At 43.8% G+C, this 19,693-nt stretch overlaps 1 protein-coding gene and 2 long non-coding RNA genes across 7 annotated transcripts in view; 2 read left to right on the top strand and 1 right to left on the bottom strand.

Moving 5' to 3' along the window:
* LOC111244311 (uncharacterized) overlaps positions 1-19,693 on the bottom strand; it is a 147,536-nt gene that overhangs the window by 13,988 nt on the left and 113,855 nt on the right. For all 5 annotated transcript variants that reach the window (XM_022791268.2, XM_086981999.1, XM_086981996.1 and 2 more), the window contains 2 exons: positions 10,649-10,822; positions 4,178-4,272 (listed from right to left, as the gene is read on the bottom strand). In XM_022791268.2, the coding sequence (XP_022647003.1) occupies positions 4,178-4,272; positions 10,649-10,822 (269 nt within the window). The remainder of the gene's footprint in view (positions 1-4,177; positions 4,273-10,648; positions 10,823-19,693) is intronic.
* LOC147757298 (uncharacterized) lies at positions 1,794-11,804 on the top strand. The gene is made up of 4 exons (XR_015322506.1): positions 1,794-1,869; positions 2,075-2,241; positions 11,271-11,375; positions 11,588-11,804. It is a non-coding gene; the product is annotated as an uncharacterized LOC147757298 (long non-coding RNA).
* Positions 12,642-19,329, top strand: LOC147757297 (uncharacterized). The gene is made up of 2 exons (XR_015322505.1): positions 12,642-16,300; positions 16,720-19,329. It is a non-coding gene; the product is annotated as an uncharacterized LOC147757297 (long non-coding RNA).

Genomic DNA, 19,693 nt, shown 5'->3' with positions numbered 1-19,693 from the left:
ATTTTTTCTTCGTCGGAATTACGACGACAGCAGCAGCGACAACGGCTCGAATATAAACAAGTAGGACAACGAGGAGAAATAATAATCGCAAGAATCATCATAAGTATCAGTGATCGAAATGACTGCATTGGATCTTTGCTAGATGATGCTTTTCGATGTTTACACATTTCGATGAATGGGTATGTGTGAATGTGGGATGTGTTTGCTTTACGGCTTTCTCTACTGTTTTGTTGTTAGGATTCGGCCGCTTGTGTCGTCTGCAGGCTTGTCCTGGATTTCGAAAAATTTTATTACTGTGCTTTTCTGCTCGCCAGGAGCAGTGATTTGTGAGGTTCAGTACCGAATCGCAGCGTGTGTGCTTAAACGCCACCCTGTTTCATGAAACGCGACAAATTTACTATCAACATCGGAGCAAGCTTTGTACACGTTGAAATCTATAAGATTATAACCAAAGGCATCTACAACAAAACGACAGGTGATCAATCGATCGATGTTTTGGCAAATTACCGGATCATCACCTTGCGACAGGATCGACATGAACAGCAGCAGCGATAACGATAGCCGTCGTGGACGGACAGTCATTACAAATAAGTGTAACAAGAACGACGTTACAATAGATGGAATGACGAGAAAATGCCTGTGGCAGCGGACGGCTGCCGGTGATGGCTTGACCGATGGCGATCAGTTTCGTCAACGGGGGATGATCGGTCGGTGATCGCAGGTCAGAGGCTGCCCTCATACATACATACATACACTCACACACATACACACACACACACACACACACACATACCTTCAAAAGGATGGTAACAGCCCTCCACTAAGCGGATGCTCTTACACAAACAGACCACAGTCTTTTTCACACGTTCTTGACGCGCCAGGCGGTAAACATCAATTTTGAAAGAACATTGGCGCTCGTGGCTAAGCGAGAAAATGGTGACCTCGGTAGAGATGAACGTCTCGATTCCCATTGTTTTAGCTGCTGTCGACGCTGCTGTTGCCGGATTGAGACGTTCGGCGGGTAACTGTATTGGTACTCGTTGGTACCGGCAGCAACAGTCGTTGTTGTTTTTGTAGCGGACAGCCCTAATCACTAGCGAGAATGGCCATAGCGCACCATCAGTGGCGGAGATTATCTCAACCCTTTTGATACCTTTGATCGAATACATTATTGTTTTTTTTACAAGCCTTTAGAAATTTATTATTTTTTACTGCTTCTGATCCCTTTCTGTATATGTACATTTGGTTATGCTGTCCTCGACGGACATAAACACTAACAAAGTCAACAACAATACGATATTTCCGATATATCGTTAAATAAGCAAAGACAACCCGACAGAAGAAGTCTAACCATTAACGTTCTAAGGTGTACTCGAAAAAAGTAGGACAAAAAAATTTGCTATACCTGCAAGTTTGTTCATTCGTTAAGTTTTTCTAGATGAAAGCAACCGAAACCTTCATAGATAACGGGTTTACAACTTGAAACGCCACAGAAATTTTCAGCACAATCGAAAATGGTCCGACAGTCAAATAATTCTGTGAACTTCAGCTCGCACAAACACCTTATAAAAATGTTTGAAAAAAAAAAGGAAGAAACTTCCTATCTTGATGTAAAGTTAAATCAATTGTAAAACAGCCACTGCTCATACTATAACATTCGATAATTTCCGCTGCTTTCAAATGGAAATACATGTATTACTACGACGCGGCAATATAACGGCAGAATTATGGAGATGTCATTTTTGCACGTTGGCGAGAATATGAATGGTCGGTACTTGCATAGTGCACGATCAGGCACGTTAACACACCCGTGTAGAGCTGCAAAACGAGATAAATCAGGCCAAGTCCTAAGCTGCTGAATATAGCAGAGTAAGTCGCTACGTTTCTGCTACGTTCTAAAAAGCAGGACTTTTCTTCACTCTGTCGTTCGTAGCCCGTGTGTGTCGTAGGAGGCAATATATTTTCTTTATAGATTTATGGTTTCCTATATCCACGCTTTTTACATACCTTCCTCAGTCGGCTACGACGGCCCCTCTCATTGCTACCTGTTCAAAGATTTTTTTTTGTCTTCAAGATGAGGTCGTCAAAGCTTCGCTGAAGTGCCGCTTGTGGTGCGGTCGTGTTCCCCGAACTGCCGCTTGTGCGACGGTGATTCACCAGAACAGCCGATAGCTATTTTGTCGAAACCCAGCATTGCTGCAAATTAGCAAACGTGGGTCGAATAACGTTGCCCTACCCTACGTGAGTCCCATTCATGTATTCTATCATTCAGTTATCCTGATATGCTATGGTATGCTGCATAAAATTTATTACTTATTTAGTCACTACTCAGTCGCGTATTTGTCTCTCGTTTATTCGCAGTATTTCTTACACTTGAAACATGTACCCACAATATACATTTATTTAGATTGGCTAGTTCGTGGCTTCGTGGTACTACTCATGGGTTTTGTTAAGAAGGTAAAAAGCGCGCATAGATAAAAACAAGAATAACGTTTATTTCGTATTTACAAAAGCACACTTGTAAATTTACACATATGCGCATGTGTTAGTAGAATTGAAGTCTGCATACGCTAATAAATATGAATGTTGACAGGTAGTGCTTAGGTCAGACAATCTATTTCGAAGAAATAGGCCGTCTAAGATATATAGGTTCGGTGTCAGATAAGATGGGCTGGCTGGTGAAAATCTTAGCGATATGGAAAAGCGATAAATCTCTTTCCTCTACCTAGCCTAAGACTGCTGGCTTCTTTCGGCACTAGATCTTGACAGGTCCTTGAGACAATGCTACACAGAACAACCTAGGCCTGTTATAGAAGGTACAGCCGAGAATTCCTTGTGTAAGGCCATTTCTTTTTGTATGCGCCGTTTGTTTTAACCTGATTAGTCAGCTAGAAATTAATATCACACCTAACGGCGTCCTAACAGTAGAAGGTTACATTACAAGATCTACCAAAAAAACTTCTCGGGTGTAATGCGCCATTAAAGAGGGACACATATGATAGTAAACGATCGTTGCTACCGGTTAGCCTGCATGCATGCTCAAGGCTAACCGAGTGACGCTTACTAGTTTTAAGTTAAATGGCAACATTTAGCGAGTCGCAAAGAAGAATGAGCTAATGAAAGTTTCTAAGAGGGCACACTTCTACAAGGCATGTTCGAAATGGCTGATGATTTATGAAGCAGTAGTTCCTTTGGTTGTCGTAGTAACCTTACTGAGATAAAATTTCATTCATGTCTCGTACGCTACCTAGCATCGGCATGTGTTAGTTTGTGTATAAGAGAACCCTTAGCATAAACCGATGGAATATCAATGGTTAACTTTAAGGGCGCGATTCGATTCGTTATATAAGGCTGACAGAGGCCGTTCTAGAAAGATGGATGAATACATTACAAACGAGCTACTTGTGGCCTGATACGGGAACCCGATTCGCTGGGCCACATTCATTCAATCGTTTATCTTGAATTTCTTGATCGAGCTTCTATTTTGATTATCGTTACTGCCCAATGGAATAGAAAGAGAGGTAAGCGACCTTGCTTTTACAGAAACATGATCCTCTTCCCGGAGGCCGAGGAGTTTGTGCCGATCTCTGTCTGGGTAACTCCGTTGAGGGTTTGCTTGGGAATCTTTTCATCTAGCCTGTCGCAATACCCGCAGGCTGACTACGAACAGCTCTGCGTACTATTGACCGTCGTTCTTTGTTACAAGGTGATTGTTTGTAGAATATCACGCTACCGCTTATACGTACTACATATAAACTGGCACGCCTGCGACGCGGAGAGAGCTTCCCCAGAATGTGCGTATAATCGATAAGGTCAGCTACGACTTTTGGAAGATTGATGAACCTCGAAAAACACTTGGTCGATGAATAAAGAGAAATCGAGACGGAACAATGATTCCGTATGCTATGTCTGCTTGTGTCAGGTCTATTTAAAAAACGAACCACAAGTGGACGAGATCAGACAAGCTTCGCATTTTGGCTGACAAAAGAGAAATGCTGAGCCCAACGAAAACTTATAACCTTTCTGCTTGAAACCTAATGAATGTAAGTGTGTGCACGACAACGTACATACACATACAAACATACGCATTAATACTTCAAGGCCCGCATAGACCATGCCTCTGAATGAGGTAGTTTCTTTCTATTTCAAGCTTAGTATTAAAAAAGGATAAACTTACGAAACATTGGAACCCATGAACGTCTCGGCGATGCGTGAATGAGTATGTGACTCCGTCATCCTCCTCCCAGCTGCCCAGACATTTGTATTCGCGTTCTGCAGATAGGCAAAAATTAGATTGTTAGATGAATATACGCAAAACTAGCGAAAGATTTATCCAGCTACGGTTTTCATAACACATAGGTGACATGTAATATATCGGTAACGGTATGTATTCCATCTAAGTGTGACTAGGACATGCCAATAGAATTCATTGGGATGTGGATCGTTCAACATGTACATGCGGATGCGTATATACACCAGACAGAAATGGTGTGCAGAGCGATCGGGAAACGTAACAGTCGCCTCTTACGGCTAATGATATATATTGCGGTACGGGAGGCCGTGATGAGGAAGGACGCTTTCCAGTCGAACACGAGTGTCTTCACGCGGAAACAAGCCTACCCTACTGTGGCTCCCCCAGCAGGCAGAATATTTGCTCCCGCTTTCGTTTCTCTACCTCCAACCAAATAGCGTTTACGGGTTGAACTAGGCCGTCCAAGGAACTGGCAGCATCAAACCACCAATAGACACCACATGGCGTTCTAATATGCCGTATCATCATACGGTACGACATTTATACACTCCAATAAGACTTGGACAATTGTTAAACAACCGCATACATAATTATACGATATGAACGTCACTTGGCGCTATGGCGCACCTGTATGTTTTGTTTTTTCACGCTGCAAGGTCACTTTGGAATAAGCGTCCGTAGATCTACACGTGTCCACCGATCATTCATTCATCAATGACTTTGCCTAATGAACTCATGAATAGAGCACACAGTAGCTCTAGGGGGACGGAGCTCTAACCTGCTGTTTCGGCTAAAAACATAGGTACGTGAGTCTGAGCATATAGCTGTATCTTCGTCATAATTACATGAAACTTGCTCCCGCATACGCGTCAGTCGACTCATGACAGCCGCCAACGGACTTTTTCGATGGACCGATCGGGGTGAGTGTTGTACTAAATAGGTACCTGGGTAACTGGTATAACGTGTGGCGTCTTAGCGCCCACGTTTGGCTATAAATGCTGCCTTTCTGGTTGATTCTTTTTTTCTTTCTGCTACATTCGTATAATACCGTTTCAATAAGAATCGACCGAATACCTGCAATACTCTGTTTTGATAGCTGTTTTATCTGCTTTGCTCTGTGAGGGGATTAGCTGTTGTAAGCTTACTCCTGCTGCAGGTATCTATTAGAGTTCTCCTTCAATAGTCTTTCTGAATCTTTCCTTATCCTGTAGGTGATCTCTACCGCAGCCGCAACGACAGAATACTCGTCATAATGTTTTCATCGTGTAGATGCAGGCGAAGCGAACGACACGTGTAAATGCTGAAACGAACAAAAAATGGGTCCACCGGCCATGTTGCTGATGGTACACTTTCTCGATCGAACTGACGCTACGGCGGCGGTTGCGGCTGAAGTCATGAAACGTCGGCACTAACTTATCGTTGTTTCACTTCGTTCAGGTCCGATACGTCATTCAGAGCTACACTGCTGCCGCTAATGACGAGAACTACATGACGCCTTTTCTACGGTCGCTAACCATCAGAACCGTCTGCTGCCGCCGCTGTTGCTCTTAGAACGTCGGCAGCACTCGCGGTGGTACGAGAAAAAACGCCGATACTCGTAGTGAACCAACGAATGAACGAAGCAACGACGACGATCAGAAATCAGAAAAGTTACTTATTCTAACTACTACACCGCAAATAGAACTATAGGACACAGGTATTACAAGCACGATTGGTTATTTTACTAAGACTACTTGTACTACGACGGGCCGCCGCCGAACAGTACGGTGATGCCGTTGCCGCGGCCGAAACGATCCTACTCCCGCTGCTACTTCTGCTAGGGGGACGGCTATTACGACGACGGCGATGATACCTACTAGAGAATCTAGTGAGCGATGACAAAAACTCAATGGGCACAACCGACACACGGAACGTAGAAATTAGATGAGATCGACGGAAAACCAACGAATCGTATCGCCTCTGAAAGCACTCGAAGGCGATGGCTGTTTTTCTGATACGCACCGAGACTTCTCGATTTTCCTAGACACACATAATCTAAATATCAATATAAAGACAGGCAAAGATCGATGTGGACACAAACGCATAGACAATACAGTGGTGATCACACGGGATAACGAAAAAATTCAAGAGTTAGAAAGAAAAAAACGGACCGAGAAGACACCAGCGTAAAGAAACACGGAAAAATACTATAGGATGGCTGGCTGGCAGTAGAGTGATTCTACAACTAAGACGATCGATTACCACAAATTGTCGGCGGCGGCGTCGAAGTCCAAGCAAAGGTAGTACGGGATCTGTTAGGCGACGAACGTCTAACTAGGGGTCACAGAGACGTGTCAATACGCACATAGGGCTATTGCTAACCGTATGTGTTATATAGAGTCTCGTAGAGGAAACAAGCTTGTCGTATTCAGAATGGATATATCGTTTTTCCTCTCTCTGAATAAACAAAAACGGAGCTGTATCACATAGCGTCGACCATTTAGGTTACGTTACGTGCTCCATAGTGTTCGTATGTTCCGCCGGTTCGCTCGCTGACTGCTTTACCTGCCCACCTTTCCGCCCCCTCCGTGTGTTTGGCTTATTCGTTACGAGCTGACGACAACGGCGGCTTGATGCTCAGATGGATGATTGCTCTGTAAGCAGCGTCTGAACGTCGCCTCCATACAAGATCATTCTTGTACAAGTTCTTGCTTATTTTTGTATCTCGGGGCCACTCGATCTGTGTATATGTCTATGTACTTGCTGGTGCTGTTACCGGTTAGGATTATTACAGCAGAAACACGCCTCCGTGCTACTGTAGATCTCTAGCTAACCTCCTTTCTATACTGAATTCGCTCCCGATTTACCCTTAGCACCGTTGAAAGCACAAACTATTTCAACTCTAGTAATGGCGCACAGCAAGAAGACTGCCAATCCCGCTTGAAAAGTCTGCCGTACAACGCCAGAGAAAGGAAATGCTTTTTTTCATCCTTAGAAAAGAAGTTAGCTCTAGGCCTATAAAAGTTTACACAGAAAAATATTAACTAGAAGATGAACTGTTGAGTGGTCTGCGCGCGGTGCCATAGTCGGCTGACTACGCCTCTGCGTTCGTGCGTATTGGCTAAGCAGGGCTCAACAACAGAATTAGGAAAACAAACCTAATGATTCCAGGTATTTGTATGCATGTCCGTAGATAGATAGATTCGAGGCAGGACCAAACTGAGCACGTCTCGCTACGGTAGCGCTAATCTTGGCCATTCACTTGGATGACAAACGGCCTGCAGATAGGAACAGAATGAGTCCCACACGAAACGCATCTAAAACTAGTTTGCTAATGATAGCGGAACGTAGTTCTGTCGGTCATCAGCCCTAGCGGCACCATTAACAACAAGAATAGTCTATCACCTTGGCCGTCGATCACTCTGTGCCTAGCCCTCACTGAGTGTGTTCGACTACTATTCAATAGCCGCAGCGTCAGCAGAAGCTCTTGGCATGCTATAGGAGAAACTAGCAAAGAACACACGCAATCGACCGTCACTGTCGACACACATAGGAAAACCTGGACAGCAAAGATGGACTTCCCTCAACACGGCAAGTCGTCGTTCGGAATGACAATTACTACTGCATCGAGGGTAACGGCAAAAACTGGCGTGAAAGAGGGTTTCGTCCAATAGGGAAAAAAAAAAAGGAGACCAAAAAAAACGCGACGGGGGTAACAATGATTTAGTTCGACACAACACGAACAGACGTCTGCTGTTTGTCGGAGGAGCGTATTGGGTTTATCGCACACGCTTCACTCTGAGCAACGGCGACTATTAAGGCAACTACTGCTGCAGCTACTACTGCAGGTAGCACTTGTTGTTGTCTCTGGACTGTAGAATAAATAAGACGAAGATCCGAAAACGGACGAGAACAGAAAACGTCCATTGTAAAAAGGATCTAGAAAAGCTGGGTAAATGATATACCACCAGCAGTGATCTACAATGTGTTACGCACACTGCGTCCTTCTTTTGCAAATAGTACTACACGGCCTCATCACACTACCAACAACAAACAAATCAAGCGCCAGATCAGCTCGGCAACGGGGGCGCGGGCCGCGGCATTGACGCCGGCCGAACGTTGTTGAAGATGCGAAGAGATTAGCACAGACACACGCCATTAGCTCGCTGCGCCATTTGACAGCTATGATGATGATGGCGGCGGCAGCCCGGCTATTGTTATTGCTATTGATGACGACGCATCAATTCAATCACCATTAAGCGATTGAATGTTCAATTGGCAATGGATCGTCGACCTGAGGTGAAAAGCTTCACTTTTCCTCTCCCTGTCAATCGACGCAATTCAAAAAAAAAAAAGCGCAACAGGACGAAACAAGCCCTGCCAAGCCCAACTGCTGTATGTACAGCGCGATACGAAGAGGTAAATGATAACTACATTGTTAGGTGTTTAGAAGGCGTTATTACCAGACGCTGGCAATAACTCGAGCGCTTCTCGCTATCACGTATTTGGAACCCTCGGTTTAAACGGTGAATCTTTGCACCGCCCACGTTCAGCCCTACATAATCTGAATTCAATGAAGCGAACCAATTGCGTCTATCATGACTACTATGTGACATGTTCTTAGCTATAGTTGCTTAAGTTAGGAACAGTCTAACGTGCTTTAGGTGCACAACTTAGGGCGTCATGTTGGCAGATCGTCAAACATACAGGACACTGTAAGCGATGGTTTCGATATTCATTTTAAGTAATTTATCAAATCAGTAATCATCATAGTTTCATTGGGTAGTAGAATCACAGATATACTTAGTGGCCGTTCACAAGGATCTTCACACTGAGCTTCGTTTGTCGTCCGCGACCCACAAATAGATTTGCCGCAAGGACATAAAATACAAGTTATCAGAGGTAACAGTTATTGCAAATTCATTCATTATATCGATATATGCCTGCACTGTACAAACCAGTGTGCCCAAATATGCAGTAATGAAATTGGGGTGTGGCTTTCCCGGCATAGAAGGGTGTGACAAAATCAGATATATTTGATGCTTTTCAACTCCGTGTGGCCTGCGGGCTATGCAAAACAACACAAGTATGTCTATATATATATATATATATATGGGGCGCGTACCGATAATATCTTCAATTCGATGTACTTCCGTCGCCATCGTCTGAAAACATCATATGAAAACAAGAGAACCGCGTCCGTTCCGGTACTAGTGCGTTGTTACTACAATTGATGACAGCGAGAGGAGAATGAATCATTTAGGGGATTAATCAAATTGACGATGAAGGAAGTGGTCGACTAAGCCGCAAGGCTGAAGAGAGCGTTCGACAGATAATGTGGAGGGAGCCGCGTTACTGCTAAAGCCACCATTTCTTAGCTACAAGGCCTGGGCAATGGATCAAGACTTTGGAAACAGCAGCGGGTGTCCACGGCTGATCGTATAAGCGTCTGTTCGCAATCGCTCATAAACTCGCAAGGCTGCCAGAACTAGCTCACTACTGTCAAGTTTACTATGGGCAGGAAGGTGACGCAAGATGAACTCAAAGCTAGTCTATTTGAGCAGTTTTTACGTGAAGCCCTACGTGAAAAAATAATTTGTACAGGTCCGAAACGTAACGAAAATTCGTACGTGTTTACTCAGGAGAAGCGATTTCTGCTGGACAGTATCGTGTTGCCCCCAAACTTAGGATCCTGGGATTGACAGCAGTCAGATACGGTGCATTCGCGTATATCGGAACAAAAAGCCAATGTCGGTGCAAAAGGGTTCCTGATGGTGCCCACCATCGAGTTGCTAAGTCACGAGGGGACCTATGACAAAAGAACGCAACAGTCGGACCTTTGTCTGAACCAAATCGTCGTAACACTCGACGTAGGAGCAGATGCTCCTGGATACACAGTCGTTAATGGACCACTGTTACGTATCGGAGGAAACATAGCGTTAGCGCAGATGGCGCGATTCAATACCGAGGATGTCCTTCAACTCTGCAAAAACAGTTGTACATGCATAAAGAACTGTACAATAGACATTGTAGTGTTTGTCCATTGGTTTTTGCATTAGAAATGCGCAAATTGGAAAGGTGATGGCTCGCTGTGAAGGGCCTAAGACGTGTATTTCCACTGTTCCCCATTCAGGATTATTTACAATTATGAACGCGATCGCCTCTTGAGATACGCTTAAGCGTCAACAGGTACGCTTCAAGCAGCTGAGGTAACACGTTCAGCACTAAAGTCCAGAGTGGCGAGTCTTAGACCATATGCTGGGACAATACACTACGGCGCGTATCAATATTATATCCAACCCTAGGTATGTTTGTCGCTATTGCGATTTAAGGGCAAGAGGGGTTAGGTTCAAAGGGTTTCTTTAGGTCAAGCACATTTTGTAGGGTTACATAGACACAAATGTAAGGCTCACTTACCCTCATAAATGTGGGTGGCGTTGTCACAGTTGTAGACCGTATAGAACATGATGTCGGGATTATTACAGTCGGAAGCAATTCGGGCGCAGAGCCCGATTGAGCCGGGAATAATGCCAGTATAGTCACCCACGATAGGACAACCCCCACTCTGTGTCAGTTGAAGCGATGGATTACCTAAAAGGCCATCGAATTATTAGCAACTATTATATGGTATAAGCAAGGTTAACACTACCGTTAGGTAGGTACCGTTCGTACCTGCTATATACAGTTCTAAGAGGCTATTATTTAGTGTATAATCTATAATCTATACATACATCGTGTAGACACGCTGACGTCGATTACCGCATAAATGACACATAAGCATTACATAATTCTTATAAATAAAAAGTATCCGAAAGGGCGACTGATGATGGCAGCCAATGTTTAGCGGCTCTGCTTCAACTTACCGAAGCAGACGAGGAAAATGCGAAATGTATGTATTTTTAGCCATATTAGCCACTAGTAATGTAAACAAAATAGCGGTAAATTTTCCCAACTAAATCTTTCGCTAACCATGGAACGCTTTAAAAAGGCATCTACTAAATACTAAAAAATAGCTTTTTCTCTTGTTTTTTTGATACAGATCTATCGCGCATGCATAATATAATGGCACACAAATAACACAAACGAACTAGCTGTTTCGTGCGGCATGACTTTGCGCAGGGAACGTCACAAAAACATCTTCGTGGTAAATGCAAGTCTGCCTGTAGTCTTCCTTATTCTTCCTTTTGTCTTATAGTTCTGCAGACAAACTCAATCTTTCCATCGTAATTACGTACATATTATATATTATTATAAATATTTTTGCGGTAAATAAAACCTCGCTGCAGGCCGTTATTCTACAGTGAGTCATAGTTTCAACAATTACGAAGTAGTAGAATGTATATTTGCTTCTGGTAGGTCTACCAGCAACGCGGTACTGAGCCCCTTCTAAACGAGCAACATGAAGCTTCGACAACTGCACCGGCTGTGTGGACGCTGAGTAATAGTGACGATAGCGATCGAGGATTCTGGCCGGGTACACGGGACGTCGAGAACAGCTTTATTTTATAGATAGGTTAGGTACTACTGTTTTCTGCATTTGGATTTTACTTCAATCAGGGTCTTTCAATTCATTTAAAATAATAACATTACAATTATAGAGATAGAAGGTCTTTGTAAAGAAAATAAAAACAAGAATTTTCTAAAGTTAGCTCTACTTTTCTATGGTAAGTAAAAAATGAATAGCTGAGTGTTATTATCTTTACGAAAGGAACTTCTACTAATTGGTCACTAGATATATTATACATGAGTTAAACATTTTATGCATTGTACCTTATAGGGTCAGTCAAGCAAGTTGGATAGTTGAGTTTATACCCTATGACCCCCATGATGACGATGTCACCAGCCCTCTCACCAGGTTCAGTTACTCTGTTATACGTAGTTCTTGTTGCTTGACTAATATCAGATCGTTCAATGACAGAGTGATAGAAAAAGTTTGCCATAGCTCACCTACGAGAATGGTCATCACAGATGACCTGACAATTCCAAGATGACGTTTGTCGCTCAAGCAATAAAGACGACAAGAACAACAGCCCACGCAACCTGTTGTTAGTATCGTATATAAAATTATATATAAAATGACAGACACATTGAGTAACGACAAGGTTCATAGCCCATGTTTGTTTCGCTCAGCTCAGAAGGAGAACTGCTGTTCGTCCATCGCAACTGTAGGACATGGCTCCTATGGCAATGCCTATTCTATGTTCTGCCTACTCTGTGGCTCCTACCAGTGGCGTGTGTGCGGCGTGTCGGTGCGTGTGGCGGTGGGCGATTAAAGCGAGCCTTCTCTCGCTCTTCGAAGTGCTACCGAGCGTCAACAGCATCGTTTGCAAATCACCGACGGCTTTCGCCCGGCGCTAAGTGCCCCTTTCCACCTCTACGACAGTCGCCAAATACCGGCCAACCAGTTAATCAGTCAGCTGTCCGTTCTTTTCCAGCAACAACAGCAAAACGGCCCTTGCTCCTAAATAGCCGACCCTGTTACTACCTGAATGGCACCCCTTCGTACTTATTATTACTCCTTCGCTAAGTCGTTATGTTCGAATTCAAAAAACAGTAGAAGTACTAACAGCGGCAAAGGGACAAATCATAAGCCGTGAAAATGTCCCGACAACAAAACGATTTTGCATAGCGAGCCGCTGATTGACTGACTGGGGTTCATTCACTAAGCGGTCGCCGGACCGCCACGATAGCTAAGAACACCAGCGCGATCACCACTATAATCAAACTTCTATTACGATTACATGCGTGTGTGTTTCGTCTTCTCAAAGGAGATCCTTTATTGTTGTCGTGCGGCGGAACAACAACGATTGCAGGCAGGCTGGCTGCGTATCTGCCGCTGGCTGTTATCGTGTTAGTCTTCGGAAGACTTTGTATCAGGATTCGCAAGGAGACAACGGGACAGGCGGTCCAATGTTTTCGCGTGGACCGAGAACGACGGAATTGCAGTAGAAGTTCAGCTCGATAAAGTCGGCGAAGTCATCGCTTCGCTAGCCTTCACTGCCACCCGCCATCATTCGCCGCTAACCGCTATCGCGGCAGCCCAATCGTTGTTGGGCAAGCGGCTAGGTAAAGTGTTTTAGTTTTTCAACGAAGCTCGGAGGAAGAACGAAGAACGGTCTCATTAAATAGACTTCCATGTTACCACTGGCGTGATGATGCCGTCACAGTGGGCAACGACACGACAACCCACGCACAGAGACGCACACAGACACTGACTGAGTGCAAGACTGACTGAGAAGTTAAGCTGTGCGCACACTCAGCCGGGATCTTCAATTGTATCTGGAGTTGTTGTTACGATAACGAAGATGACGGCAACGAATGCAACGACGACCGCGAAGGTGAAATGATGATTTGATGATCATTGCGGTGTTGATGGTGATGCTTGTTATTACGATGCCGGTGCTCTTGTTGTTTCGTTAGTGGACTGACGCTGGGGTTTCCTGAGAGCGATTTAGGCGTTTTGCGCCTCCAGCCGTTGCTGGTGGCAATGAAGACAGCGTCTGCTACTGTTGGTAGGATGCTGGCACGGGATAGATACCGGGTTAAATTTGGGCAGGTTCAGACAGTCACGTCAACAGCGGTCAACGCTGACGCATAGAGAAGTAGAAAGTGTCGTTGTTTAAAGCCGCCAGCATCCGACGCACCTAACAAAATCACAAGCTATGCAGACGAAATCGATTGCAGTCGCTGTAGTAAGCACCACAGGCTTAGATCTCCATCGTCGCCATCATCAACAGCAACGTCGTAGTTCGCGCGTGCGACTGCACGAGATACAGTTGACGAAGCAACCGACCCATATAGCGCTGCAAGATCTTTTCGTGACTTCCGCCGGCCACTTTTGGCGTCGACGAGCCGAAAGCTTCTCGTAATTAGTTAGCAGTCATAGAGAAAAGGGCATCGAAGGAAACATACAATAACTCTATGAGTGGATGTAACGATGTTATACGGGGCACGCTGCCTAGTGTATATAGCCTGAACGTGCCTTAGCAAAATAGGCTTCTATTGAATCCTGCGAACAGCTGCATCGCGTGGCAGTGACGAAATCGAATCGACGTAAGGACAGAATGTCGGTACCTTTCCGATAGCAAGCTACTAAAGTGGCAATGGGAAGTTGGCTGACCAATTTGAATGCAATAGACGGACCCCTCCCTGTACGTCTAAATCAGAAAAAAAAAAAACATTATTTACTGCTGAATTGTCCGGTTTGAGGCTGAACTATTTCCAGTTTCCATCCTGCATAAAAATCTATGTGGCCGAGCACAATCAGTCAATGGCCTCCAGCTTTTGTAGGCGGTATATTTGTTCTCCTCTTTCAATTTGCATATAAACGCAACTTGCAACTATAAGCGCCGAGCCCTAAAATAAGTGGAATAAATTCACGAAGAAAATCTAAGTAGGATTGTTACGACATTAGAAATAACGTATTTGCTATAATTGAACGCTGCAGAAGGCCTAAACGCTAAAAATACGAAATTCAGTAGTTTTGAGGCTTCTCTTGGAGGGCCGATTGCTAAATAGAGTTTTGAAATTGCTATATACTACCATAGTGAAATGCCAAAACAATGACTCCCACCCTTATTTAATTTGATGGCAGGTCATCATTTATGATCGTCGTCTACGACACACTAGTGGCATATAATAATGAACATGGTGTTGCTGAAAGGAAAACAGAACGCGGGAACGTATTATTACTTCATATTATAAAGATGGCAAACAGCTACCATGAAAGTGAACTGATAGTGAGTATGATTTATGGTGCTTCAGCAGTTTTGCAAAGATCTGAAACCCATTCGTTTTGAACAATTTGCACCATTCATAGTGAATGCATATAATTATGTGGCATTAGAGTTCAAGATGGCGACACGATCGCGTCGTAAATAATACGAAGACCGATAGAATCGCTTCGGGAAGAGGTACTGCCCGGGTCGAGGTTCAACCACAAGATCTGCGTCAGGAAGAAAATGATCAGCTTTAAGGCACTTTCGTTTCCTAATACTTGCTATTTGTGACCCATAGGATGATACAAAGGGCAAACGATCTTCGTCGTATACTTTTCCTAGATATAAAAAAACAAATAGTACTTTAGTAGCTGCTTATGGCTGGTAGAAGAGGCATGTTAAATAGCCTCTTAGCTTCAGTTTGTTGCTTTTATTGTGTTAACTAGAAACGCATTGTTAGTATGTACAAGTATCTGCATAAGGTCATCAAAATGTCTAACATAGACAATAAAAATAAAGTTAGCAACTATTATTATTGCCATGTGCCGTATAATTGACAATTAGAATCGTCATATTCATCCACTCCATTATGGCAGGAACTAGTACTAAGTTTTAAGTTAAATGTGCCGAAAAACAGCGCCAACCTAAACATGGCAGAATTGAACAGGATGAGCTCCGACTGCATGTGGGCTTGTCTCGGCTACACAGTCGTTTTCTGTGATATTCTAAACTTGAATCAACCCCAGTTAATCGCAGAAACTAGAGCGATTGTTTGAGTCAGCCTTTATTAAATATTTTTTTTTTTTTAAATAGCAATTTCGTTCGTTGGAACTGAACTTCTCATACAAATATGTTTATACATATGAGTACAGACACCGGAACCGACCGAGGGTATACGGCAGAACTGAACATCTTCCCGTGATAAGTTAAACATACCATAGCAAGGACACACATTCGGTCGCGTACAACCACAGTGGCATAAACATTGTCGTTATAAATATCGGCCCTATGTTTCGAGCTTCTTATAAACAGCGATCGCAACGAATCAATTAAAGTGTCTAATGCAAGAAAACATAGTGGTCTTCGAATTGAAATTTTGGCAATTTCGCCTACCCAAGTGGCACCAACCTTGCCGGTCATACAAAAAAGGGCGACTGTAATAGTAATAAGAGAAGAGCTTGTGATTCGCCTTATTTCCCGCCTTAGCATTTACGAAAGATCCGTCGCGTTCGTCGGCCAGCCCGTTCAATCGCTAGCTATCAGGCTTTCACAGATCAATGTTATCTTTCGCGTCGCTGAGCCTACCGGCCACAGAGTTACCGAACACAGCAGTGGCAGTATGTTATCATTGGTAAGTAACTAATTTTATTAACAATTATTTTGCTTACTGTCACCAAACTTGCATGAGCATGAGCATGAGCATGAGCATGAGGAGCAGCAGCAGCAGCAGCAGCAGCGGCGGCGGCGGCGGCGGCCGCCTCGTGCTTCGCGAAGACTACGCGAAAGCTGTTCTTCGTTTTAGTCCTTCTTATGGTCTCAGTTGAAGTCAAGCATTTCTACAATCTTCAAAAAGAGATGGGTGATTCTCCCACGATAGCCGTTACATCGAGGCCAGCCACAGAAAGAAGGTAGCACTCATGCTGCGCGTCTTTGACCGTTGATATCGAGTCAACAAGCCAGACGCCTATATCTCCTCAGTGGTCTGCGTCGGTCCGTCTATCTGTTCCCTCGTGCCCCCTCGCTCTAAACTTCTTCCTCCTTAATTTTTAGGCGTTTCATCGCCGGGCTGAGCGTCTTTACCCTCGCTGTGCATATGTAGTACACTGACATTGCTATCAGTATCCTCACCATTGCCGCGAATGGAAACAACAACAACAACAACAACAACAACAGCAGCAGCAGCAGCAGCAGCAGCAGCAGCAGCAGCAGCAGCAGCAGCAGCAGCAGCAGCAGCAGCAGCAGCAGCAGCACCACCACCACCACCACCACCACCACCACCACCACCACCACCACCACCACCACCACCACCACCACCACCACCGATACCCCGGTCATCCTGATTCCTACGAGTTTTGACGTTTCTGTCCGACGATACAACAAAGATTATGACGACGAACAATTCGACGTGTACTGAGGTGCAGAGGAGCCCAGTAAAAGATGATTGAACAAATTAATGCCCACTTGTGCTAACCATTGCCAAAATCGCCTACTTTTACTAGTTGATCAATTTAGCAGAAAACAAGGAACGACAAAGCTAAGAATAAATAAAAACGAACAAAGGAAAGAGAGAAGGATTCGGGCGGACACAACGTAATCAGACCCAGGGGCGGTGGCAAGCAGAGATAACAAGCATGGGAACAAGCGGTGTTTGTCTGTGTGTAAGTGCATGTGTTGCGGGATTGTGACGTTGTGGCGTTGCGGTGGCCACATGATGAGGCGTATGTTCAACTGGGTTTTTTCCGACTGGGTCCTTACGAACGATTGCTGTGCCGCTCGTTTGTTTCCGCTTCTATATATATATATATATATACGGATGAGACAGACTAATATGCACGATGCCGGTGCTTTCTACCTGACACGACGATCGACGAATCGATTGAGTAGCGATATCATCATCAGAAGCAACGTCCTCGAAAACATGTCGTTGTTGCATTCTGTATGGCCAGAACAGAACCACTGTAAGATCTGTACTATATATATATATATACTATATATATATATATATATATATATATATATATACTATATATATATATGTACTTATAGTTCAGCTAGGGACCCGCAAATTTACCGGTTGTCAGCCAGCGATTCAACTAATCAATGTACGTGCTGTGTTGCCTGAGGTATGTCACACCTCACAAATTTGAAACTTCTAATGAATGGTATCTAGCCCCTATAGAAAGGGCCAACCTGGTATCAACATGTTCAACAACACAACACGAAATTTCAGCTTCTTATGTATCGTATTATTATTATGCCCTGTAATATTTTCCACTAAACGGAATAATTATCAGAAAGTAGCCTAACAGACGCTCGATAAATGACTGAGTTTTCGAAGATCGGCAAATTATTCATAGAAAAATTACGTATGATCGGTGTAGACAGCTGTGGATAACACGAAATTTCATCATCATCGACGATTGTATCACGGACAGAGCTCTCGTATCGTTGCTTGCAACGACATGTCCGTCTCAGTAATCGACGGCCACCTCTGTTAACTGTCAACGCAAACCAAAATTCTATTTTCTAATTCATCATTGAGGTCCTTGATTTCTTATGATTGTTTTATTCTGTGTATACTCTATTACTATAACTATATAGTATAGTTACCGCTATGTCAACAGATTTAACAGTTGGAAACAAGGCGTAAAAAGCTCGCGGTGTTTGGCCATTGATGACCGAATATGATATATGTCTGCTACGATGGTGGACAGCGGATTGAATCATTGTCATGTGCCGGACGAAGGGTTCGTTCCGCAGAAATTGAAACGCTATCGGAGGTACACCAATGCCGCCAATACGATAATTTAGTAGTAAGTTTTTTTTTAAATATCTTTTAATACCAAAGAGCGCACGTTTTCTAGGCTTATAAAATTCACCATAGATAAAACTTAAATTACTTCAGTGATTGAAAGGTTGTCGTCCACCTGTCAGGCAACGAGGATAGGTTATTGGTAGGTACTAGTTTAGCAGACGCAATTTTCTGTTCTCTGAACTACGTAAATATGACTGATATTTACTGCCAGACTGATATTTATTGTTTATCACAAACGAATGCCGCACGTGATACTACGCGGGTCCAGGGATGCACCGCGTGTACTTTTATATCATGCAATATTTGTCTGCGTTACTTAAATTTAAGTTTATTTTAAATTTAAGTTTAAATTTATGAATGAACTATTGGTAAATAGCCTGTACAATGTACGAAAAATCGTGTCGGCATCATGTTTATTATTATTGTTTAGTTAAATCCTATACCGGCCTTTCATGTACGACCGCTAGTTAACCCGCATTGTGTCTTAACATAGTGTCCAATGAAGAGTTCTGATAATCATACCGTACACGCAATGCAGAAGTTGCGGTGATCATAAACCGTAAAAGGTAGAAGTTTTCCAAATGGTAAAGGTCAAGCCTTATCATTTACATATTTGTATTTCTATTCTAACACAGAACCGAGTTCGCTTCTACCGTTGAAGGTTCGTCTCGTTTATCATTGGACCGACGCAACCTAATGTAGTATAAATTAAAAGCTAGTTAATTTGGGTGCTAGCTATTAATGTAATGAATGAAATCGAATTCGGGTCGAAAGAACTACTGGACAATTTTATATGGGCCTTTAACTGCAGGAAACGTAGGAAATATAATGTCCACCCAACTCAATTCCGCTTTGTTCGTTGTTTCTTTATTGGTATAGTTCTTTGATTTGTTAGTATTGGCGATCGGCAATACGCCCCAAGGCGGAGTACATACCGTGGGCAGCGGGCAATGAATATCGGCGTAGCTTCGACGCGTTTGGGGTGGGGCGTCCGACTGGTCGGGGGCGACCGTTATTAAGGCCCAACCAAGCAACCTCCCTGTTTTCTTTGCTCGTCTTGTTCTTGGCGAGTGGCGTTGGCGGGGTCATTTGGCGCTGCGTTCTGTTGGCTGAGCAACCGTCCGAACAGCGACGTCTTAAGCTTGCTTCGGTATCAGCTCGAATCGAACCTTCGTGCACCTCTGCTTCTTTGTTTTTTAGGGCACAAAT

This window comes from Varroa destructor, unplaced genomic scaffold (assembly GCF_002443255.2).
Source record: "Varroa destructor unplaced genomic scaffold, Vdes_3.0 BEIS01000002.1, whole genome shotgun sequence".
Lineage (NCBI taxonomy): Eukaryota > Metazoa > Arthropoda > Arachnida > Mesostigmata > Varroidae > Varroa > Varroa destructor.
This window is presented reverse-complemented; position numbering and strand designations above follow the sequence as displayed.